The 19,325-nt window shown below is 49.4% G+C and overlaps 5 protein-coding genes across 5 annotated transcripts; 3 read left to right on the forward strand and 2 right to left on the reverse strand.

Moving 5' to 3' along the window:
* Positions 1 to 1,641: 1,641 nt before the first annotated feature.
* N7459_006485 (P-loop containing nucleoside triphosphate hydrolase protein) lies at positions 1,642 to 3,078 on the forward strand (the record flags this gene model as incomplete). The annotated part of the gene is made up of 1 exon (XM_056945653.1): positions 1,642 to 3,078. The coding sequence occupies one exon, from the start codon at positions 1,642 to 1,644 to the stop codon at positions 3,076 to 3,078; it is 1,437 nt and encodes a 478-aa protein (XP_056797652.1).
* Positions 3,079 to 7,040: 3,962 nt separating this feature from the next.
* N7459_006486 (uncharacterized protein) lies at positions 7,041 to 8,129 on the forward strand (the record flags this gene model as incomplete). The annotated part of the gene is made up of 2 exons (XM_056945654.1): positions 7,041 to 7,228; positions 7,304 to 8,129. The coding sequence occupies 2 exons, from the start codon at positions 7,041 to 7,043 to the stop codon at positions 8,127 to 8,129; spliced, it is 1,014 nt and encodes a 337-aa protein (XP_056797653.1).
* Positions 8,130 to 8,809: 680 nt separating this feature from the next.
* N7459_006487 (uncharacterized protein) lies at positions 8,810 to 9,384 on the reverse strand (the record flags this gene model as incomplete). The annotated part of the gene is made up of 2 exons (XM_056945655.1): positions 8,810 to 9,294; positions 9,348 to 9,384. 2 exons carry the CDS (start codon positions 9,382 to 9,384, stop codon positions 8,810 to 8,812), a joined length of 522 nt encoding a protein of 173 aa, XP_056797654.1.
* A 1,597-nt stretch (positions 9,385 to 10,981) lies between these two features.
* N7459_006488 (putative C2H2 finger domain protein) lies at positions 10,982 to 13,448 on the reverse strand (the record flags this gene model as incomplete). Its single annotated transcript, XM_056945656.1, has 2 exons — positions 10,982 to 13,215; positions 13,277 to 13,448. 2 exons carry the CDS (start codon positions 13,446 to 13,448, stop codon positions 10,982 to 10,984), a joined length of 2,406 nt encoding a protein of 801 aa, XP_056797655.1.
* Positions 13,449 to 16,396: 2,948 nt separating this feature from the next.
* N7459_006489 (uncharacterized protein) lies at positions 16,397 to 18,398 on the forward strand (the record flags this gene model as incomplete). Its single annotated transcript, XM_056945657.1, is given in 4 exon segments — positions 16,397 to 16,486; positions 16,552 to 16,716; positions 16,738 to 17,098; positions 17,113 to 18,398. 4 exon segments carry the CDS (start codon positions 16,397 to 16,399, stop codon positions 18,396 to 18,398), a joined length of 1,902 nt encoding a protein of 633 aa, XP_056797656.1.
* Between the last annotated feature and the right edge of the window lie 927 nt (positions 18,399 to 19,325).

Raw genomic sequence — 19,325 nt, forward strand, 5'->3', positions numbered from 1 at the left:
ATCTACCTTAGCCAGCACTACCACCACCACCATTACCACTACCTCCACTCGGCTCAGAGCAAATGTTTAGGATCTCAATCAAGAACTGTTCATGTTAGCGTGCTCGTTACTGATACCTTACGAGTAACCCACATCTTCTGTGTCACAGCATCACGTTTGACCATTGCAAGAGGTACCCACTACAGAGCCAGTCAGCGTCGTCAACAGATAGAGGTTGGGATAAGGCACACGGATATGGCATACAGGGTACACATGCCACTCCAATATCAAGGGTTCTCCCCAAAACGTTTACAGGAAGCAGAAGCTGGCAGCACTTTGGTGTCTATTTTGAGTTGGAACAGGTAACGGAGGTTTGTCTTTTAATAAGTGAGGAGGCTATAGCGCCGCCAATTGTGGTCGCAATCATGATATGGGAGAGGAGCATTTCGCTTAATCTGTATTGCCAGAATTTATCGAGCGGTTAACCATGCTATTCATCATAGTTTATCTGTCGGCCGGTGTATCCTAATCTTATACAAGCGTTCTTCTAAATGGCCGGGTCTGGATGTCTCAACCAGTACTCTAACCTCTAACCTGTCATCGAGATAACCAGAGAATTTTGAAAGATGGTTTCATTGAACTAGTGATCATCTCCAAGGAACATTTCTCCTCGGATGTTAGACAATTAATGAGTAATTGAGCACTAATACAACTGCGGCTAGAGTTGCTAATTCAGATCCGTGGAGAATGCAGCCCTGAAGGCGCGTTTTCTCAGTGGAAATTTTATATTTCGGCGTTCTTTATCATGAGCTCGATACAACTGCCTCTATCGACTTAAATTTGTCATTTTATGTCATATAATCGATCAAATTCCTGATTACTTCATTGAAAAGGAGGGTTTTTGCCAGTAGGAGCGACCGCTTTGAGATCATCAGTACGAAGATACAACATTTGCCTCGATCTAAATGCATCTGGCGAACCCGTACATGGTAACACCAGAAGAACTCGCATTTCTCTTGTCTGACGGCTCCCATTTGACTGCTCTTTTGAGGCAAAGACATTTTTAAGATTACTGAGAATATGGCTGGGCTGACTTTACGAATTCCAAACACTCTCGACGACCAATGCGCGCATTGCATAGCGGAAGAGGGAGTGGGCTATCGTAGGTTTTTCGGTCCCGGAGAATATGAGATTTGATTCATACATTTTCTTTTTACTGCTTTCTAATTTGGAGAAAACATGGCATCAGTCCTACCCGATAAGATGGGCAGCTAGACTGCGCGGCTAAAGCCGAATCCAGGAGCATATTGTTGCTTGTACTCTTAATGTTTTATAAATCAGCCCGATCCCTCCTCTGATGGAAGTGTGATTTATCCAATCGACCTCACTGCGAAGATTTCTCCTGCATCGCACATTTCCCACTTACTGGTCCGGAAAAACTTCTCTGCAGCCATGCTATCAAAGCTCACTCCCCAGTCCTGGTCAATCTTACGGCGTTGTTTACTTCCAGACCATAGCGAAAGCTGGGAAGTGATGATTCTGGTGGCTGTGCGATTCTTCTGCGCCTTTAGCCGACGTGCAATAGATCTCTTAGTCTCCCGACAAGAAGGCAAATTCATGGAAGACTTCATCAATAACAAGACTTGCACCTTATTACCTTGGATGCTGGCTGATTTTATATCTCTGTCGGTGCTGCCTTCTCTCGACGCATTGACGACAGCTCGGCTTTCACAAACTTGGACCAGCCGAATCCAACTCGCTGCTTTCAACCACGCTTCGCAACTACCTCTGCATAGGATATTGAAATACAAAGGCATCTCGACAATTCTTGATACCGCCCAAAACATCACTCTTGTAATATCACTTTCGATATTCGACGTTTTCCCGGCAATTGCGGAGTTATGGTTCACCATTTCAGTGCGCCGAAGCTTTGGGCCATATGTTCTCGAGATCATTGTCGTCTTTGTGATCACCCTGATCTCCCTGGAGCTTACGTCTTCGAATCGGGCTTCACATGTCATCAGAGCGAAGAGAGAAGTCATTAAAATCATCACTGATACTTTTACCCACCCGTTGACCATGATTGCATTCGACCAAGCTCAATATCACCTTCGATGGTTTCAAACTGCTCTGACCGCAGTATTAGAGCAGGAGAGATCAATTGATATGCATGCCATCAAAACAGTATCGGTGAAGAAGCTGTTATCAAACTTCTCATTCTTTTTGGTGCTCCAGATCATGAAATACAATAAAGCATCATATGGCGATGTTGTTTTCATTGTCAGTTATTGGAGACAAAAAGTCGCCCCTATTTTGAAATTCTTCTACACACTACGAAACATCAGATTCAATGGAAATGCTGCAGAGCCCCTCTTTACCCTTTTGAACGAGGAATTACCGTCGACAATCACTCAGACCGCGGAGAGCCCCAGAGAAGTTTCGGCACTTGTTCTTCGCAACGTCAGCTTCACTTATCCGGACAGCCAGGGCTACTGTCTAAAGGATGTATCATTTGCTTGCACGACAAACAAAATCACGGCAGTAGTTGGTGAGACTGGATCCGGAAAGTCGTCACTTCTCAAACTCATAATGAGAGTGGAAGATATAGAAAAGGGTCAAATTGAGCTGGATGGTATCAATATAAAGGACATTACGACCTCCTCACTTCGTCGCAGCATATCCATGGTGCTCGACTCTGATTATTTCTTCCGCACGGAGTCGATTCTCAAAAATCTTCGATATGCCAGAGAAGATGCAACAGACCAGGATATCGAAAATGCCTGCCGAGAAGCGCAAATTCATGACCTGATTGTTGGGTTGCCAAATGGCTATCACAGGTTATTTAGGCAGATGTCTGCAGGGCAAGAGCTTCGAATGAGTCTTGCCAGAGCTTTCATTAGAAATTCTTCGATCATTTTACTCGACGAGCCAACCTGTCGCCTTGACAAGGGGACAGAAAAGAAAGTCATTGAAGCTTTGATAAGGCGAAGCAAGGCTGGCCACATGATCATCGTAGCCACTCACAGTCCTGCCATTGTGGAGGCAGCGGATTGTGTAGTCACACTTGACAAGGGGTGTATCGTGACAAACGATCTATGAGGAGGGCCGGGCTTAGAAAATTCGCGATGAGTCTTAGTGAAGTACTCTCCAGCTCAAAATCAGATCATCCTTAGCACGACGACTTTAAAACACTTGCATTCCCTTCCATATAATACTCAAGGCAGCCCAAGTTCTCTGCGTACATTCCCATATCCATGGTAAGTGAAAGTCCACTCCCTTGATTGATGATTTTCTGACTTAACGAGTCCTCCTCTCGACTATCGCGCGGGATTTCCGATGCCGCGGCGGCGTGGGTCGTGAAATCTTTATTCGTATTGAGAATGAGTGCGGGTTTTGAGAGGTCTTCGCTCTCCCGTGAAAGCCTCGATGAAGATACTTTGCTAGTTCTGGAAGCCTATGAAGCCCTACAAAAGGCTCGGGACCAAGACTCCTTGACACTAGATGATGGCCTTTTTTTTGCTACTGCAAAATCCCTTGTGGAGTCTTTGAGTAAAAAGACCGTCTCTCAGTTGACCTTGATAGCTTGTAACTTCGGCGGTGATATGCATTCTGACGCGTCTCTTCGTCAATCCTCGCGGTATCTTGATGATTTTTTGAGCCAGCCAATCGATATCGCAATCTGGGAAGCGCTTTATCAACGGTCCAAAGATATCATGTCTCACAGTTCCTTGGTCGAATATCAACGATCGCACGGGTTCTTGCTTTGGCCAGGTTTAGGCGCAGTCTCAAATGGAATTGGGAAGTGATTTGAGACGAATTTTGCCGAATGCAAATTTCTGTGCCAGTGGACTTGTTATGCATTGACGTGCGATAACGCCGATGCGTAGATAGTCCGAACCCACACATTATCCCTACACATTATCCGATTTCCGATGAACGCCAGATACGTGTCCCTTTGGCTTTCCATAGGGACGTAAGGACTGTTCTGTGAGAATTAGCGATGATTGAGATTGATGACTCCACAAAATGTTAAGAGTGGGATGAAAGAGGCTGGATCGGGGAACCTATGAGATATGATGGGATTGAATGACGTTAATGTGGCAATATCAGTTTGTGAGACTTGATCACTGTGCCGATATAGATTTGAAAACTCAACACCTATGTTCTTAACAGACACTGTTCATGTACAATTCAGGACCAGGCCACTATAAGGCGGGAGTCAACCTCTCATCGAGCCTCACCGACGTCTCAATAATCTTTCAACTTTCCAGTCTTTGAATGCAGAGTACCTTTATACCCATCGTACGATCCAAGATGGAGCACTTATGTTTTCGAATACTCGATGGTCTTCATCTTCCTATCTTTCTATTCTTGTGGTACATCCTCATACTGGTTGCATTGCTCGTTTATGCCTGTGGAATAAGGTTGAGATTCAGTAAGCACTCTTTGAAATGATTGACAGTCCTATTGAACAAATTCTAATCCAAATAGGGAGAAATCACGCTGAAGCCTTACGCAAGCTTGCCTGAAATGGCGTTTGTCGAGAAGCATTTTGCTGGACTACAAATGATCGGGCATACTGGGTTCTTGGATTATTCTCATAATACAATGTTCAAAGTCCTTTGTGGGAATAGCAGGAATGAGCGTTCCTGGGCTAGCGTCGCGACTGTCTGTTCTCTTTAGTTGACATGACTACCTCAAGAAGCCATAGGAATAAGAACGAAAAACCAGATCGAATTGCCTTAAAACCCCCTAAGCATAATGATACTCATATAGTGATTGAACATTTTGCTGTAATGGTAAAGACTCGGGCTGAGCAACGCCTGGCACTATTTAACACTATAGTGATCAACATCAGGCGTATAAAGTGCAATATGATATATGTGTAACTTAATCGAAGCGGGACAGGAAGATGGACTAGACTTTGAGTACTATTCAAACCGTTTACGTAAAGTATGGGGTTTCAAAGCGAGCGTGCAATAGTATAAACAGTGACTTTCTCCCTCTTTTGAAAGAATTCATCAAGTGGTTTATTATCACAAAAATGCAGCTTTTTGATCACCTCTTTAATTCTTTCGCCGCTTTATTGCCGTCCGTTTGCGGTCAAAGCACAGATGTAAGACTTCCTATTGGACACATTCAGCATCGCTGCTAATTTTATGAACAGAGTGATGAATTAAGCATGTACGACGAAACGGTGGAAGAGACTTTTCTGGTCACCACCATCATCACGTCGGAAGATAACTCCCAGGGAAAGTTCATAGAGAAGTTGAAGTTATCAGAATTGCGGAGCAGACCTGATGCTTGGATCAAATTAAAGGAAGCGATGCCACAATACTCGGAAATGGAGTCCATTCCGGCCGACGCTATCCAAGCCTCTGCAAATGTATTAAGCCCACTATCGACTGCAATGATTCGACTGAAGAGAATACTGACGTCTCTCTAGCACCGCGAAATAAAATGTAATTTCTTCGACTTCAACAGCGCAACACCCACGCAGAGTGTCTTTGGCATCACCACAAAATTATTCTCGTCAGGGGGTATATTTTTGATGGAGTTTGAAGAAAGGTTGAAGTTGAGGGAGTTAGAAAGCAGACATGATGCTTTGGTCAAGGTAATGGAAATCATACCACAGCCCTTGAAAAAAAAATTGTTTCTAGCGGCAGCCTTCCAAGGCCCTGCATACGTATGTATTCCATACTCGATCGAAATGGTTTGATTGCTTAACGAAGATACTAATATCTCTTCAGCGCCATGAAACTAACTGCTGTGATTATCAACTGAATCATGAAATACCCACACAAAGTATCTTCACGTTTACAACCGAAATATTCTCGAGAGATAAGAGTTTGATGGAGATTCAAGAGGAATTGAAGTTGGAGAGTTTGAAAAACAGACGTGATGCTTGGTGGAAAGCTAGAACACTTGTGCCAGATGACATAAAAGAAGATTTTTTCCCGGCTGATGGCTATGAAGGCCCAGCGTATATCTGAAATACTATTTCAATCTTTTCTTTCAACTACATGTTTCATACTATATTATCTTTGAAGCTGTGTATAAGATCGGCCCATTAGAGATTGAAGTAGTCATACCTTAAAGCCCATTGCTCCAAGTCTACATTCTTTTAGATAGTTTACTTAGTACCTACAGCCCATCATATCTAATCATTATCTGGGTATACGTTCTTATATGCTGATTTACAAATGTTCAGCATAATGAGCTATGGAACAGTCTTTAAGTGTGCTCTGATTAGATGGAAATCAGCTCGGCGAATGACAAAGATTTTGAAGCCACAGTTCAAAATTTCTTCTTGGAGCCACGAGTGTGCGTGTTAAAAGCGTTATGATCTTGCTACCGAGAACGCTGTAATGGGGAGTCTGATAGCTTCGATATCCTTCTGCATCCAAGCTCACAAAGTTTCCTTCTGATGTTATTGATCTGGTAGATAAGACTCATCCCAAACCTGTCCGTTTCACCTTAAGCTTCTACGTACAATAATAACCCACCCCAGCTGGAAAACTGTGGGAATGCTAGTATTTAGTGCGAAATCAGATGACAAGCATTATACCCTCTCTGCGGGCCAGAGATCGAAGAAGAACGAAGGGAAGAAAGGGTGAGGTTCAAAAGGTGAAAAGCAAAAACAGAGGATCAAAAAAGGAAGAATAAGAAAAAATGCAATACTGGTCAACCAATTTACCGGCTTCCGGCTACGAAAAGACATCCACTATAAAACAGTACACTATCCCAGAATCCAAGTTCGACTACAGAAGTCATCGATTTTCAGTACGCCAGATTGATCGCAGTGTGAGTACACTATCTCTGTTGGCATAAATTCATGCTAATGTATTATGTTGACTGATCATACTGGGTTTCATATTAGATCAGTCCCAGAGATGAGTGATTCGACACGCGAAGCACATAATGTCTTCAAAGGCGAGCCTCTAAGCAAAAAATGTGTCTCTAGTGGGAGGGCATCACAATATGTAAATCGTTCAGGACGGCAGCGCCAGAACGTAAAGGGTCGAGTCAAAAGGCCTCTCGACTCCTACAATCTTTACAAGATGGACTATATTAACGAGGCACAGCTCAGCTACGACTTGAGATATCACGCTGCGGTCTCTCTTGTGTCTTTGAGCTGGGATTGCGAATCAAAGGAGGTGCAAGACCGTTATAAGGATTTGGCTTCCATTGAGAGACACAATCATGCTCTCGCGTTAGCTGCGCAACGTTCGCAGGATTCCCAGATACAGTAAGAAAGCCATCCTTCATACTGTGAGCTTTGAATTGAACATTCGAACGTTTACTGAACTAACGAGTGTGATAGATCCAGCAAAGAATCTCCCGTCATTATAGCTCGCCAAATTTTTCATGGCCGCCTGAGTGAACAGTACGATCCAGAGAAAAACATCAAGCAATGGATCAGCCGCTCTAGAGAACAGCGCAAAACTGAGTCGAGCAAGCTCAAGTTCCCATCGAGACCGAGTTATCTTTACATGGAGATCTACTTACCGTTTGTTCGTCAAGCGTATATGCAGGAATCAAACGAGATTGTGAGAAGTATTCTCAGCTTGAGCTGGCAAAGGGAGTCAGATGCGGTCAAAGATTATTACAAGCAACTTTTGGACCAAGAGAAAACTGTTTTAACCGAGGGATCCCCGGGCTCCAAAAACGAGCGCAAAGACGAAAAGTCGGTTTTGTCACCCAGATCCGGTGATGCTCCATCCCCAGATATCAGTCACAACAAAAGCACACCGCCACTATCTAAAACACACCCCGGTGTTAAGCAGAATTTGAATCCAGTAGAGCGCAAAGATCGGTCCTCTACCAAGCAGCAATTGCCTGCCAATCAGCAGCGGCCCTTCGACAATGAATGGCTTGCCACCCAGCTATGGCCTACCAATCAGCAAGGCCCTACCAATCAGCAGCGGCCCTTCGACAATGAATGGCCTACCACCCAGCCATGGCCTACCAATCAGCAAGGCCCTACCAATCAGCAATTGCCTGCCAATCAGCAAGGCCCTACCAATCAGCAGTGGCCCTTCGACAATAAATGGCCCCTAGTGGCTTGCCAATCATATTCAAGGGTTGGAACGAGTGAAGAGTTGGCGGAGAGCCTAGCTTTCACAGAAGTAGAAGCGCCAGGATATTGACTGGGACAAGTATACGACGCTGTGGAAGATTGCGGCTGCGGGCCAGGATATTGACCGAGAGAAGTATGCGGCACGCTGAGTAATTGTGGCAGCGGGTACAAAGCTGTTTGACGAATAGGCTGTTGCGTGGATCCATTAGGCAAGGGCCACGAAGTCAGACGTCTTCCGGTTGTACAGGCCAATCCGCGTGTGCGGGAGCTTTTATTGACCCATGCGGAAAGAAAGTTGCTTGCCGTGTGAGAAAGTCTCTCACGGGAATGGAAGCGAGCTTGGGGATGGTTTGGAGCTGATCTGGATTCTGAGGAGACTTTTTTGTTCTGAGGATACTATATTCGAATTTGAATTTGCTATCCAATGACTGTAAAATGCGTATATACAAAGGAAGAAGATTGCCATCAAAGTCTGCGTCTTTTTGACAGCCGGTCCGATCGTCTCAACGTAGAGGTGTCTTCTTGTGATAGTTCCCGTTTCATCCCCGCAACACGGAGTCCATGCAGCGAGATCTGGCTGTTGGACAAACCGTCCTCGGTTCTTGTTCGATCTGTAACAGAGTCGGCAATGGTACCCATAAAAGGCTTTGTAAGTGCACAGTCGGCGTTGCTGGGTGCTTCAGGCAGACAAATATTGCCACGCATGTTTGGTTCACATCCTGAAAGGCGTTATTATAAGTTTTGAAGGGCTTAGAGATCGAACTGACTAGTGCTAACAGGCGTGATGTTCTCGTTGCTTACAGCCGCAAGGGTGACACAACTCGGCAAGCTCTGGGAGTCGGAGAGAGGAGTCATTTCCGGTACCTTGCCATCCGTATGAGGACAGTTCGTGAATGATTGCCCCCGGTGAATGTCTACTGGTTTCTGACAGGCTTCTGATCTACCCGGCGCACCGATTGAAGCGCTTGTGCCATCACTCGCAGATGTAGGGAAGGCTCTGTCGATCATCTCCCAGAACTTCGGGGTAGTCACGATCTCTGTGTCGGCATCAGAATCAGGTAGCTCTGCTTCATCATGAGACCAATCGTCATGGATTATGATAGGATTGGCGGTCGAGCCCAATGGAGCCAAGTCATCGTCAACATAGATCGGGTTGGACTGCGTGCCTAGCTCGATGGGCATGGATTCGCGCACGACTACTTCAGCCCCCACACAAGAGTCTCCTGAGGTTGAAGCTTTGCAATTTCAAATTAGCATAATCAAACTTGCAATCAGGCAGGGTTCTCACTGAAGGAATGGTTTTCTTCATCGGTGAAAGAATCCATGCTGATAGAGAAAGAGCGACGCGAAGAGATAGTGGAACAAGAAGACACTGTGCACTAAAGGCAAACTTCCAATTGAGTTGAATACTAGCTCGTGAACTCGACGTGCGAGACTTGACTTTATACCTCTCATCTCAAATAGGCGCTTTCGCTCCGCCCCATCACCCTTGCAACTGAAGTAGATTTAGGTTGCCAGCTCGGCATCCAAAACAAGAGCTGTTCGCCAATGAATTCTGTCTTCGCTGCACCGTGCAGGACCACGCCGCAGGAACATATCGTCCATTCGTCCGACCGATCCAATGGCCTTATCGCATTCAGTGTTACTATTTCTGGGAGGCCGTATGGGTGCATGTCGTCTGCATCTTGAAGTTCTCACCCAGTCCATCAAGCTCTACCTGCCAGTTATTTCAAAACCAGTGGCTGTGGATGAGACGCTCATGACGTACTGACTGAGAGAACAAAGCTGCCAGGTCGTCTCCAGTCCACATGAAACTCGTGTTAAAGGAATTGCCCCCAGTTTGTCTGATCCATCCATCTCAGCATGTCTGCTAATAGATAACCACGTCAAAGGGTCGCCAAGGACAAGGCGTACTTGATGGGCCAGAGCTGAGCTCCACTTGGATTTTTCCTGATAATGAAACGATGGTGCGAAGGATCGAGGGAAGCGCAGGCGTGCAAATGGTCTAGGGAGGTCGGCGAGCGATTTCAGAGATCGTTGAAGCGCCTTTACAAGGCCGCTGTGGAAGTCTCCTATCATGAAGAACAGGATTTCATCCTATTATCCAGCCCCCGCAGATACTTTTATCTTTGGTCTGCGCGAACTGTAGATCCTGGTCAAACATGCAATTGATGCGTTTTAACGAATATTCCCTCGGGTCCAAAATTGACTGGACGCCCTCAACCAAGATTTTTTCAGCGCGCTCGCTCTGAACTAGGCACCAAAGGCAGACGCGGCTCCGCTACCAACAAGTGGTTATCCACGGAGAATCTAGGGCGACAAAACCAAAGGGCGCAATAGATCGACCGTAAGACCGACCGACGAACGTGTCTGTGAGGCTGGGCCGTGAGCCGCCGGCGTGGCGGACCAAAGGCAAAAATGCCTCACGCCGAGTATCTTCGACGATTCTGCGTAGAACTGAGGCTGCATGAGGCAACACCGCGCACAGTGCGCTCGAGAGATCGATCAAGGGCAAAGGATTGGTCAGTCCGTGGCGGCGATCAAGGGGGGGGGCGTGGGCTCGGCGGGCTGGATCAATGGCAAAAATGCCTCACCGGCAGGACAGGCGTGAGAGTCAGATGGTAAGGAAACAGGAGCAATGGGCGAAATGGCGGCGAAAGATCGCGGCGGCGACGACGACGACTTTATAACAACACGCACGGCGAGGCGATGACGCGAGGACACGCTAATCCCAACTTGGAACGCTAAACTAAATTGGGTAATTCGCCGTCACCGCAGAATACGATGTAGTATGTATGTATGTACATATGTACATATATCACACCTACAACATCAACGTACAGTACTTCTACCAGGGAGATACAAGATTCCAGACTGGCGATCATTGGTCGCGATTATCGTTGACAAGGCTGATATACCCTGCTATGACTGCAGCTTCGCGATGCAGCTGTCCAGCAGCCGCACTGCTTCTCCCAGCAGCTCCCACCGCGGATTCGCGAACGAGTCGCGCATCACCATTAACAACCCGAGACACTCATTGCGCCCCTTCATGTTCTCCAAGTCATTTGGCTCATGCACCCCGCCCACCCGCTCCAGGAACTTGTGCATATCGTGTCGTCGCTCAGCGGGCGTGGCCAATACAGGCGATGGGCGGAGCGGGCCATCCAGTGCAAACCCGTAGGTCCACACCACCAACCCTGCGAAATACATCACCCATGATCGGTTCAGGAGGTAGTCATCCCTCGCGATATACTCTCCGGATTGCAGAAACGGCTCGGAGAAGCATGCAATCAGGAACTTCAACGCATAGAAGGTGGCGTCGCGCGCCGAGGCCTTGGTCGCCCATTGCTCTGTCTTCTCGCGGGCGGTGCTGTAGTCGCGAGCCGTAATCGGCCGACCCATGAGCCGACCGGCACCAGCGAAGATCTGCAGGTCGACGATGTCCACATGCGATCCCATATGGGCGAGGCCATGCAGGACATCGCGCGACTCCGACTCGGCCGAGGTTGAGTGACCCAGGGCCTCGTCAAAGTCGCGTCGCCAGTTATCAAACGCACGCAGCAGTGCAGTTCGCCATTTTTCGCGGCCTCCCAGAGTCTGTCCGACCCCGAGCGAGGTGACCTGCAGGTCTCGCTGATTGAGATGCCAGCTCACGCTCAGCAGGCCTGCCATGAGAATCGCCCGGCCGAATGCATTGGTCCGCACGGGCTGGCCATTCAGCGTGCGTTTCAACCCGTCTAAAAACATCACTGGTCGCACACCGTGAGACTGTAGACTCGACTGTACCCGTGCCACTTCGGCAGCACTCGTGGCTGCCCACAATGCCTTGTCGCAGGGCAATGGGAGTCGCAACTCGTGCGCGACCATCTTGGCCGAATGGCCGAACATCGTAGCATGCGTCGAGTCCAAAACAAAGGCCGCAAACGCGACTCGCCGCGTCGCCTCCGCCTTGATCCAATGCGACCACGACTCATCCTCTTCTTTAGCGTCCGGCGTGTCGAACGAGGACTGCCCGATCAGGGAGCTGCCCCGACGCATCAGCGTCAAGGTTGTGTCATGATGGATATGCGCGCGCTCATGCAGCGCCCTCGTAGAAAACATTTTCTCATAGACCTCCAGCAGTAGCAAAGCCTGAAACACCCACAATCGTGCCGGTGGCCGGAAGTCTGCATCCATGAAGATCTCCCAGCGAAGATGCCACACAATAAAGCTCGCCAGTTCCGCCGCGGTCTCCATGGCTAGGTGGCCATGGACCTTGTCCAAGGTTGCAGCGCCAATAGCCATGATAGCCAGCAGGAGCAGGTTCGGTGTACGGTCGGCAGCGAATGTTGGCTGGTGCAGAATCGGCAACTGCGCGTGGAAATGATACCAGTACGAGCCGATATACGTCTGCATCATGCGCAAGCTCAGCACGTGTCGCTCGCTGTTTAGATCTCCGTCCATCAGCGCGTCCTTGCGCTTCGCATCCGCCGAGTACGCAGCCTCGTTAAATCGCGTCGCCATCAGTTGCAGCAACTCGTGGCGCTTCTCCTCCGATATTATCGCGGGCAAGGACCCTGAGTCTAGAATGCTAGTCACGCTCATCGGATGCTGGGGGGTCACCGGGCAGAAATTCTGGTAGGAGGACTCGTTCACATAGAATTGGTTCTGAACCAACGGCATCATACCGTACCCCAGCGGTGCCATTGGCTCACTAAACAACCAGGCGGCAAAGTCGTCTGCCATGGCAAACGGGGACCGATTGTAGGTCTCTCCACCGAAAATCGGATACACATTGGACATCGAGTCAAAATCTAGCATGCTTGCGGGTTGACCAAGGATCCCGGCAAAGTCTGTGTAGCCCGACACGGGCACTCCCGTCGCTTCGACGCCGGTGGAGAGCGGGTAGCTCGTGCTGGTGGGCGACTTGGAACTCTGTGCACCCGGGTCGGTCATGAAGCGGTAATCAGCGGCAGTCATGGAGGGCGACGAAGGCGAGGAGGCCGGGATGAGCGGCTTGGGGGGATCATCGTGCGAATCGGTCGCGAATGAGTCGCGCTTCTGAAGCTGCGAGCCGCTGGTGGTGTGACGCTCGCGATGACGGATGCAGAGGTCCTGCCGCACGAAGGATCGGTAGCAGTTGGGGAAATCGCAGCGGAAAATCTGCTTCGGGGTGTCTGGAGTCGCGCGCAGGCTCAGTCAGTCGTGCGTCAGCCAAGCGAGGGGCGGAGCACATACGATTCAACTGGTGCCGGTACAGATGCTCGGCGCGCGAATAACTCTTGCCGCAGCCCTCGTGGGTGCACTCGAATTTGCGATCTGGCGGAGCACGGCGAGTGCGTCGGCGTCGCTTGGAGGGTTGTTCATCCACGTCTGCCATGACGTCTGCTTTAACCACGGGCAGCAGCATTGGGTGCCATAGCACGAGGGGTGAAGATCACTGCCAGCGTGGAACGATCGACACGAAACGGTCGGCCACGTGGGATCGTGGGATCGACGAGGAGAGAAGAGAGAGCAGAAGCCAGCAGGGCCAGAGGAGGGCGAAAGAGTCGAAACGAGAAGAGGCCGGGGAGTGCGGAGACGTCGGTGGGGTCACGTTGAAGTAAGGTTGGGGTTAGGATTCAGGAATAAGATGCAAGTGCACATGTCCACAGGTACACCTCTCCCTAGGTAGGGGTAGAGTTCCCATTGTCATCGCTAACAGAACTCACCTTGGTCCTGGGGGAACAAATTCATGCTCTGCTCTTTGTGAAAAGTCCAGCGTCTTTCCCAGGCGCATAGCCTCGGCTAAAGTCCGATTGGTGCCCAGATGGCCTGCCATATGAGTAATTGATCAACAAAGCCCAAGTACAATTTAAATGTAATACTACACACTTCGCCATCCCCGGTCCATGCTAGCAATACAGGGGAAATGAAGGTGCTTTCGCACTCATCTTCTATCTTCGTCTATGACTAATAATCCCAATCTGCTAGGTACCTAGGTAGCGATAGCCCTTCAGAGGTGTAGGGCAAGGAAGGTCACGAACTGCCCATATTGGTTGATGCGTCCATGATCTCATGGACAAGTTTTATCCCCAGAATGTATTGTTCCCTAATATAGGTCCAGTAGGGTACACTCAGCTGCCTGCTTCTTACTGATTGAAGCGTCTCCGGGAAATTGGTAAACACCCGGTCACACATAAGGATAAGGCCAGTATCAGCGAAGAACATGGCTTCTTCCTTAGAGTCGCCACAGGGTGAGCCATAGGGAGGATTTCCTTCGGCGTCAAGAGCCGAGAAGTCATCGGCTTGCGAAATTTTCAAGGGGCCGTTCAACTAGAAGCCGGGATACCTACGATCTGTAAGAGATATATCAGCCAACTAGACTACTGCGAAATAAATTCCAGCATGCGCGGGGATCGAACTAACCCGAGAGACCAAAAATTCTGGCAATGGTAGTCCTAGCCGAGCAGCGTGATCCAGTTACACCAAGTTGTCCAAAAGTCTTTACCTATTTCCACTGGCCGTTGCCGCAGGTAAGGGTTATGGACTTCTCATGAAGTGAGGTGATTTCATTTTTGTATCTTTCTGTTTTGCGGATGAATCAGTCACGGCGAATCAGTCAGTTGTGAAGCCACTGGGTAAGAGAACACGCACCATATACTGTCCCCAACACATCCCGTCCACTAGTTATATAGGTTGTTCCAACTCCCATCCTCGGCCAACCCAAAGATAGGTCCACTACGAAGCATACTGGGTGTAATATATATGTATACAGGTGTACACAACTAGGTATATTTAAATGACTCGATTAAATGTTAGGGCGATGCGAGAAGATCCTTCAGCCTTGCGCTACCTGCCTTTTCCACTTGCAGGTGTCGTCTCACTTGGTGGGACGCACTGCTCCCCTTACTTACTCTGTATACAATAGGGATCTCGCATCCTGAAGCAAAATCATACCTCTCCGACCACTGCCTTCTGAGGATTGAGGATGGACCGATATTCCTGCTATTGCCCACCACCAACAGGATGTCCAATCTTCCTATTTTGCCGCTCACCATTTTATTCATGTGTGGTACCATATTCGCCACAAACACAGATACAATAACGCAGGATGGCTGGACATCGATGAAGACTCCGATGGAACGATACACAAACGCGAACACTGACCAGTCATTCGAAACCGCGATGCGAAACTAGGCCATAGAACGAGTCGAGACGATGAGCGGTATGAAACCTAGCCTTCTTTCGTGTGAATGTCATTGAAGATGCTAGGTGATTCATACCAGTAGCAACCATTAACATAATTACTACTAGTTAGTTAACTAGTTAGTTAACCTTATAGATAATTAGTTACTCTGTGTGGAGTAGTACTCGTGAGTGAAAGTGCAATGGTTGTCAGTCTCCCGTGTTTGTTGGAACATCGGTGCTTAGTCGATATCGGGCTTCATGCAAAGGACAGCTCACTATCGGAGCGAACTGCAGAGATCATGACACAGTATCCGAAATTTCCTCAACTGCCTAGATGAATTCAAACCAAGAAGAATAGTCTATAGTGAATATATTGGCTCTGAACCGTCTTTGACACTCCGGACGACAGGATGAGTCGCGGTCCAGCCTCCCGTGCCATGCAGACTCGAAAAAGAAACCGAACCAAGAACCTAATCTCGCGCTGATGAATTAAGCGTCCACCGCCCCTCAGTCGGGTCGATCATTCTCTTACGTGGCGCCACCATGAAACACTATGCTGTGGCGTTGCCATCCTCGTGGTCACAATCAGAGTCCAAACTGGCGGGAGAGAGTTAAGGAGTGACTGCAACTTCATCCTGACCATCTCTCGACCACAACCCGGGCTCGGCATTCCCAGCCATGTCCAATCCACATCCAGTCACATCCAGCTCCATGCCTTCTCCGACACGATCGGCCTCGGGTCTATTTACTCGATTGGTGAGCGCGTCCATGCGCCCCGCCTCGGACAAGCTCCACCGGACGCGTCGACGCCAGCAAAGCCGGCCGCGTCTGCATGGAAATCATTGCGTCGGCTTGCCAAGATGTGTCAGAGTCCACGCGGACTTCCGCTGCCAATCGGGTGCGCGCAGCGGGTCGTTCTCGTTCAATCCGACTTCGTAATGTTGTCCTGAACGGGCAACTTGGCGCCTCGGAGACCGGTGCTCGGCTTGGAGACCAGCTTTTCGATTCGAATTTGAAGAACGACATGTTCACTCCTTGACACTGTCGGCTGCTTCGTTCTTTCCTCCCGTGGCCTCGTCCCGGATCGATTTGAAGTGGAAACTCTACACTGATTCGACTTCATACAATGCCATGGTCTGCATGCTAGTCGCTCTTTTATCTCACCTGTGATCCTTTGTTATACCCGCCATGATCTTCGTAGTTGTCTTCTGGCTACTCTTGTTACTGCATGGCGTTGTGGCGTTGAGCCACGACGACGATCTATTGACCTTTGTGACGGTGAGTATACTGTCCACCCCATACACCCTCTGGGTGCTCCTCTACCGCGACTAACCCACTCTCAGCTCCCAGATGTCCGGGCATCGAAGTTTGAGATCAATCATATCGACCGCCAGCGCCAGTTCCCCGGCTACTGGTTTGTCGCCCCCTATGGCCAGATCACACCCGAGAATCCCACCCAGAGATTCCAGCAATACCAAGTCGGGCCGTATATCTATGACAATGAAGGGGTATGTCAAATACCCCAGCAGACAACCCGTCTGGAACTAATGCGGGACTCCAAGATGCTGATCTGGGCGGGCTCGCCCCTCTACGACAACCGTAACATCTTCGACTTCAAGGCAAATTGGAATATTGACGACGAACCCCACCTCTCCTTCATTCTGCAGTTTGACATCGACGGGTCCAGCAAGGGAAGCGGGATGATCCTCAATAAGCACTACGAAGTCGAAAACCAGGTCGACGTGACCAACGACCTTGAGGCTTTCAACATGCACGAGTTTAACATCATGGATGGGGGACAGACGGCACTAGCCTGCACATATCGGAGTCAAATGGTCAACTTGGCCGACTTTGGTCGACCCACCGAGGACAGCTGGGTCGTGACCGGGGGTTTGTCGAGCTAGACGTGTCGAATGGGGATGTTCTCTTCTCATGGGATTCTCATGACCAAATCGCTCTTCACGAGTCCGTGCGGTTGCATCTCTGGGAGACATTCGACGAAGCGCATAGCGCTGACTACGTGCACATCAACGCGGTCGACAAGAACGACGCCGGCGACTACATCATCTCGATGCGCTTCGCCAACACCCTCTATCTGATCGATGGCAAGGAGGGCCACATCAAGTGGCGTCTCGGCGGGACCGAGAGCGACTTTGTCCAGGACTTCACGTTCTCCAAACAGCACGATGTCAAATTTGTCGAATCCAACGGCACCCACCACGTCATCTCTCTGATGAACAACGCCTCCGACGAATCCGAGGCGGAAGAAGACTATTCCTCCGCCCTGTACATCGCCATCGACGAGAGCGTCACGCCCAAGACGGCGAGCCTCCTCAGGCGCATCGTCCGCCCAGACAACGAGCTCACCCGCCTTCGCGGCAACGTCCAAGCGCTCCCCAACGGCAACACCTTCGTCGGCTGGAGCCAGCAGGGCTACCAGTCCGAGCACGCACCGAACGGCGACATGCTCATGTGGGCCCGCTTCGTATCCGACCGCTTCAGCAGCTACCGCTCCTACAAGTTCGACTGGATCGGCCGCCCAACCGCACCGCCCGACGTCGTGGCATCCGTCTACGGCGCGAACATGCGGGACATCATGACCATCATCCACGTGAGCTGGAACGGCGCCACGGACGTAGCTGGGTGGAAGTTCTATGCGCGCGCTTACGATGGCAGCCCGGCCGTGTGCCTCGGCTATGTCAACAAGACCAGCTTCGAGAGCATGTTCGTTGCCGAGGGATACATGGATTGGATCTCGGTTGAGGCCGTCGACGCCAACGGAATGGTCATGGCGACCTCGGAAATCCACCGCTCTATTGTCCCGGCAAATTGGAGGGCAATTGGGTTTGATGGATCGAGCACGTACCCTTCACCAGATGATCCGTCGCTTTTGACGGATAGCTCAACAAGCTCTGGTAGCAGTGGCGAGAGCATCAGTGTCGACCCGGTGGTATACTCTAACGTGAAAGAGGTTGCCAAGGCCGTGTATAAGGCCTATGAGATACTGCAGACCCTGGAAGGCATTATGATGCTAGCCTTGCTAGCATGCTGCGTTGGCGGTATCGTTACTGGCACCTGGCTGTGCTTTGGACGTCGTCAGCGGTTGCGCTCTTACGATCATGTCCCGTCCGACGATAGTGAGAGCATTCCTGTGGAAGAACTTCCTCTCCGTCAGAATATGGATGGGTAAAGGTTGTACTTATTGGTCCCGAAATATTTAGTGTTATAATGTGGTCATGTCTCTTTTTCTTGTAAGCCTGCTAAGGGTATTTCTTTCTCCCATCCTCAGACTAGACAAGAGTTGTAACATCCGATCATCGCAAAGCGAAGCGGAGCATATATATATTCCGGAATTGGGACAGAATGCCGTGAGATCTACTTGGGTAGGAAATAGCTGTCAAATAGCCAGTTCTCTACAGCATCCAGTTTTAAGTCCCGAAAGGGGAGCCTGCAGCTTTTCTTCAACAGTGTCATTACAATTGACCAGATCATTATCGAAATTGCCAGTGATGACGCATCTCTGACCATCCCGCCAGGGTATTCCTGCTTTAGCTGAAATGTGCAGGATACAGGTCCACTGACCCATCAATGAAAAACATACAGGTCGAGGGGAGTATGTAAACATTGATATACGGTATTCCTTGTAATCGTATCTTGGGTGTGAAGGTATCAGCTGAAGGCCGCACAAAGCACCCCCAATGGGCTTGTCGACTATAGACGAGGGGTTGTGTTATGCAAAGCGAAACGGGGATCACGACCTACTTTCTACGACCCCTAGACAAGTGCGAATCCTCGAGCACTAGACTGAGGAATCACACAAGCATTTCGTTGAAGAAGCCACCTATCACTGCAAAACTAAATCTTCAGAGCTCAGCTACTCCTCTCAACGCTCAAGACAGATTCATCTCGAGGCATTTGTAACGAATGAGAGTCCTCGAGAATATCGGTCTATTCATATTCTTCTACCTGGCCATGAGGGCGCGTAACTGGGATGCTGACTCGTAGATATCCTCGAGGGGGAAAGTCACTGTCGAAGCCAGCCCTCTGGAATACCTTCATGGGGTCTGGCAGCCGGCGCGGACCGGCGGATCATAATTCATCGCGAGACGACCGGAGA

Source organism: Penicillium hispanicum (assembly GCF_028827665.1).
Source record: "Penicillium hispanicum strain IBT 35686 chromosome Unknown utg000006l_segment0_segment0, whole genome shotgun sequence".
Taxonomy (NCBI): domain Eukaryota; kingdom Fungi; phylum Ascomycota; class Eurotiomycetes; order Eurotiales; family Aspergillaceae; genus Penicillium; species Penicillium hispanicum.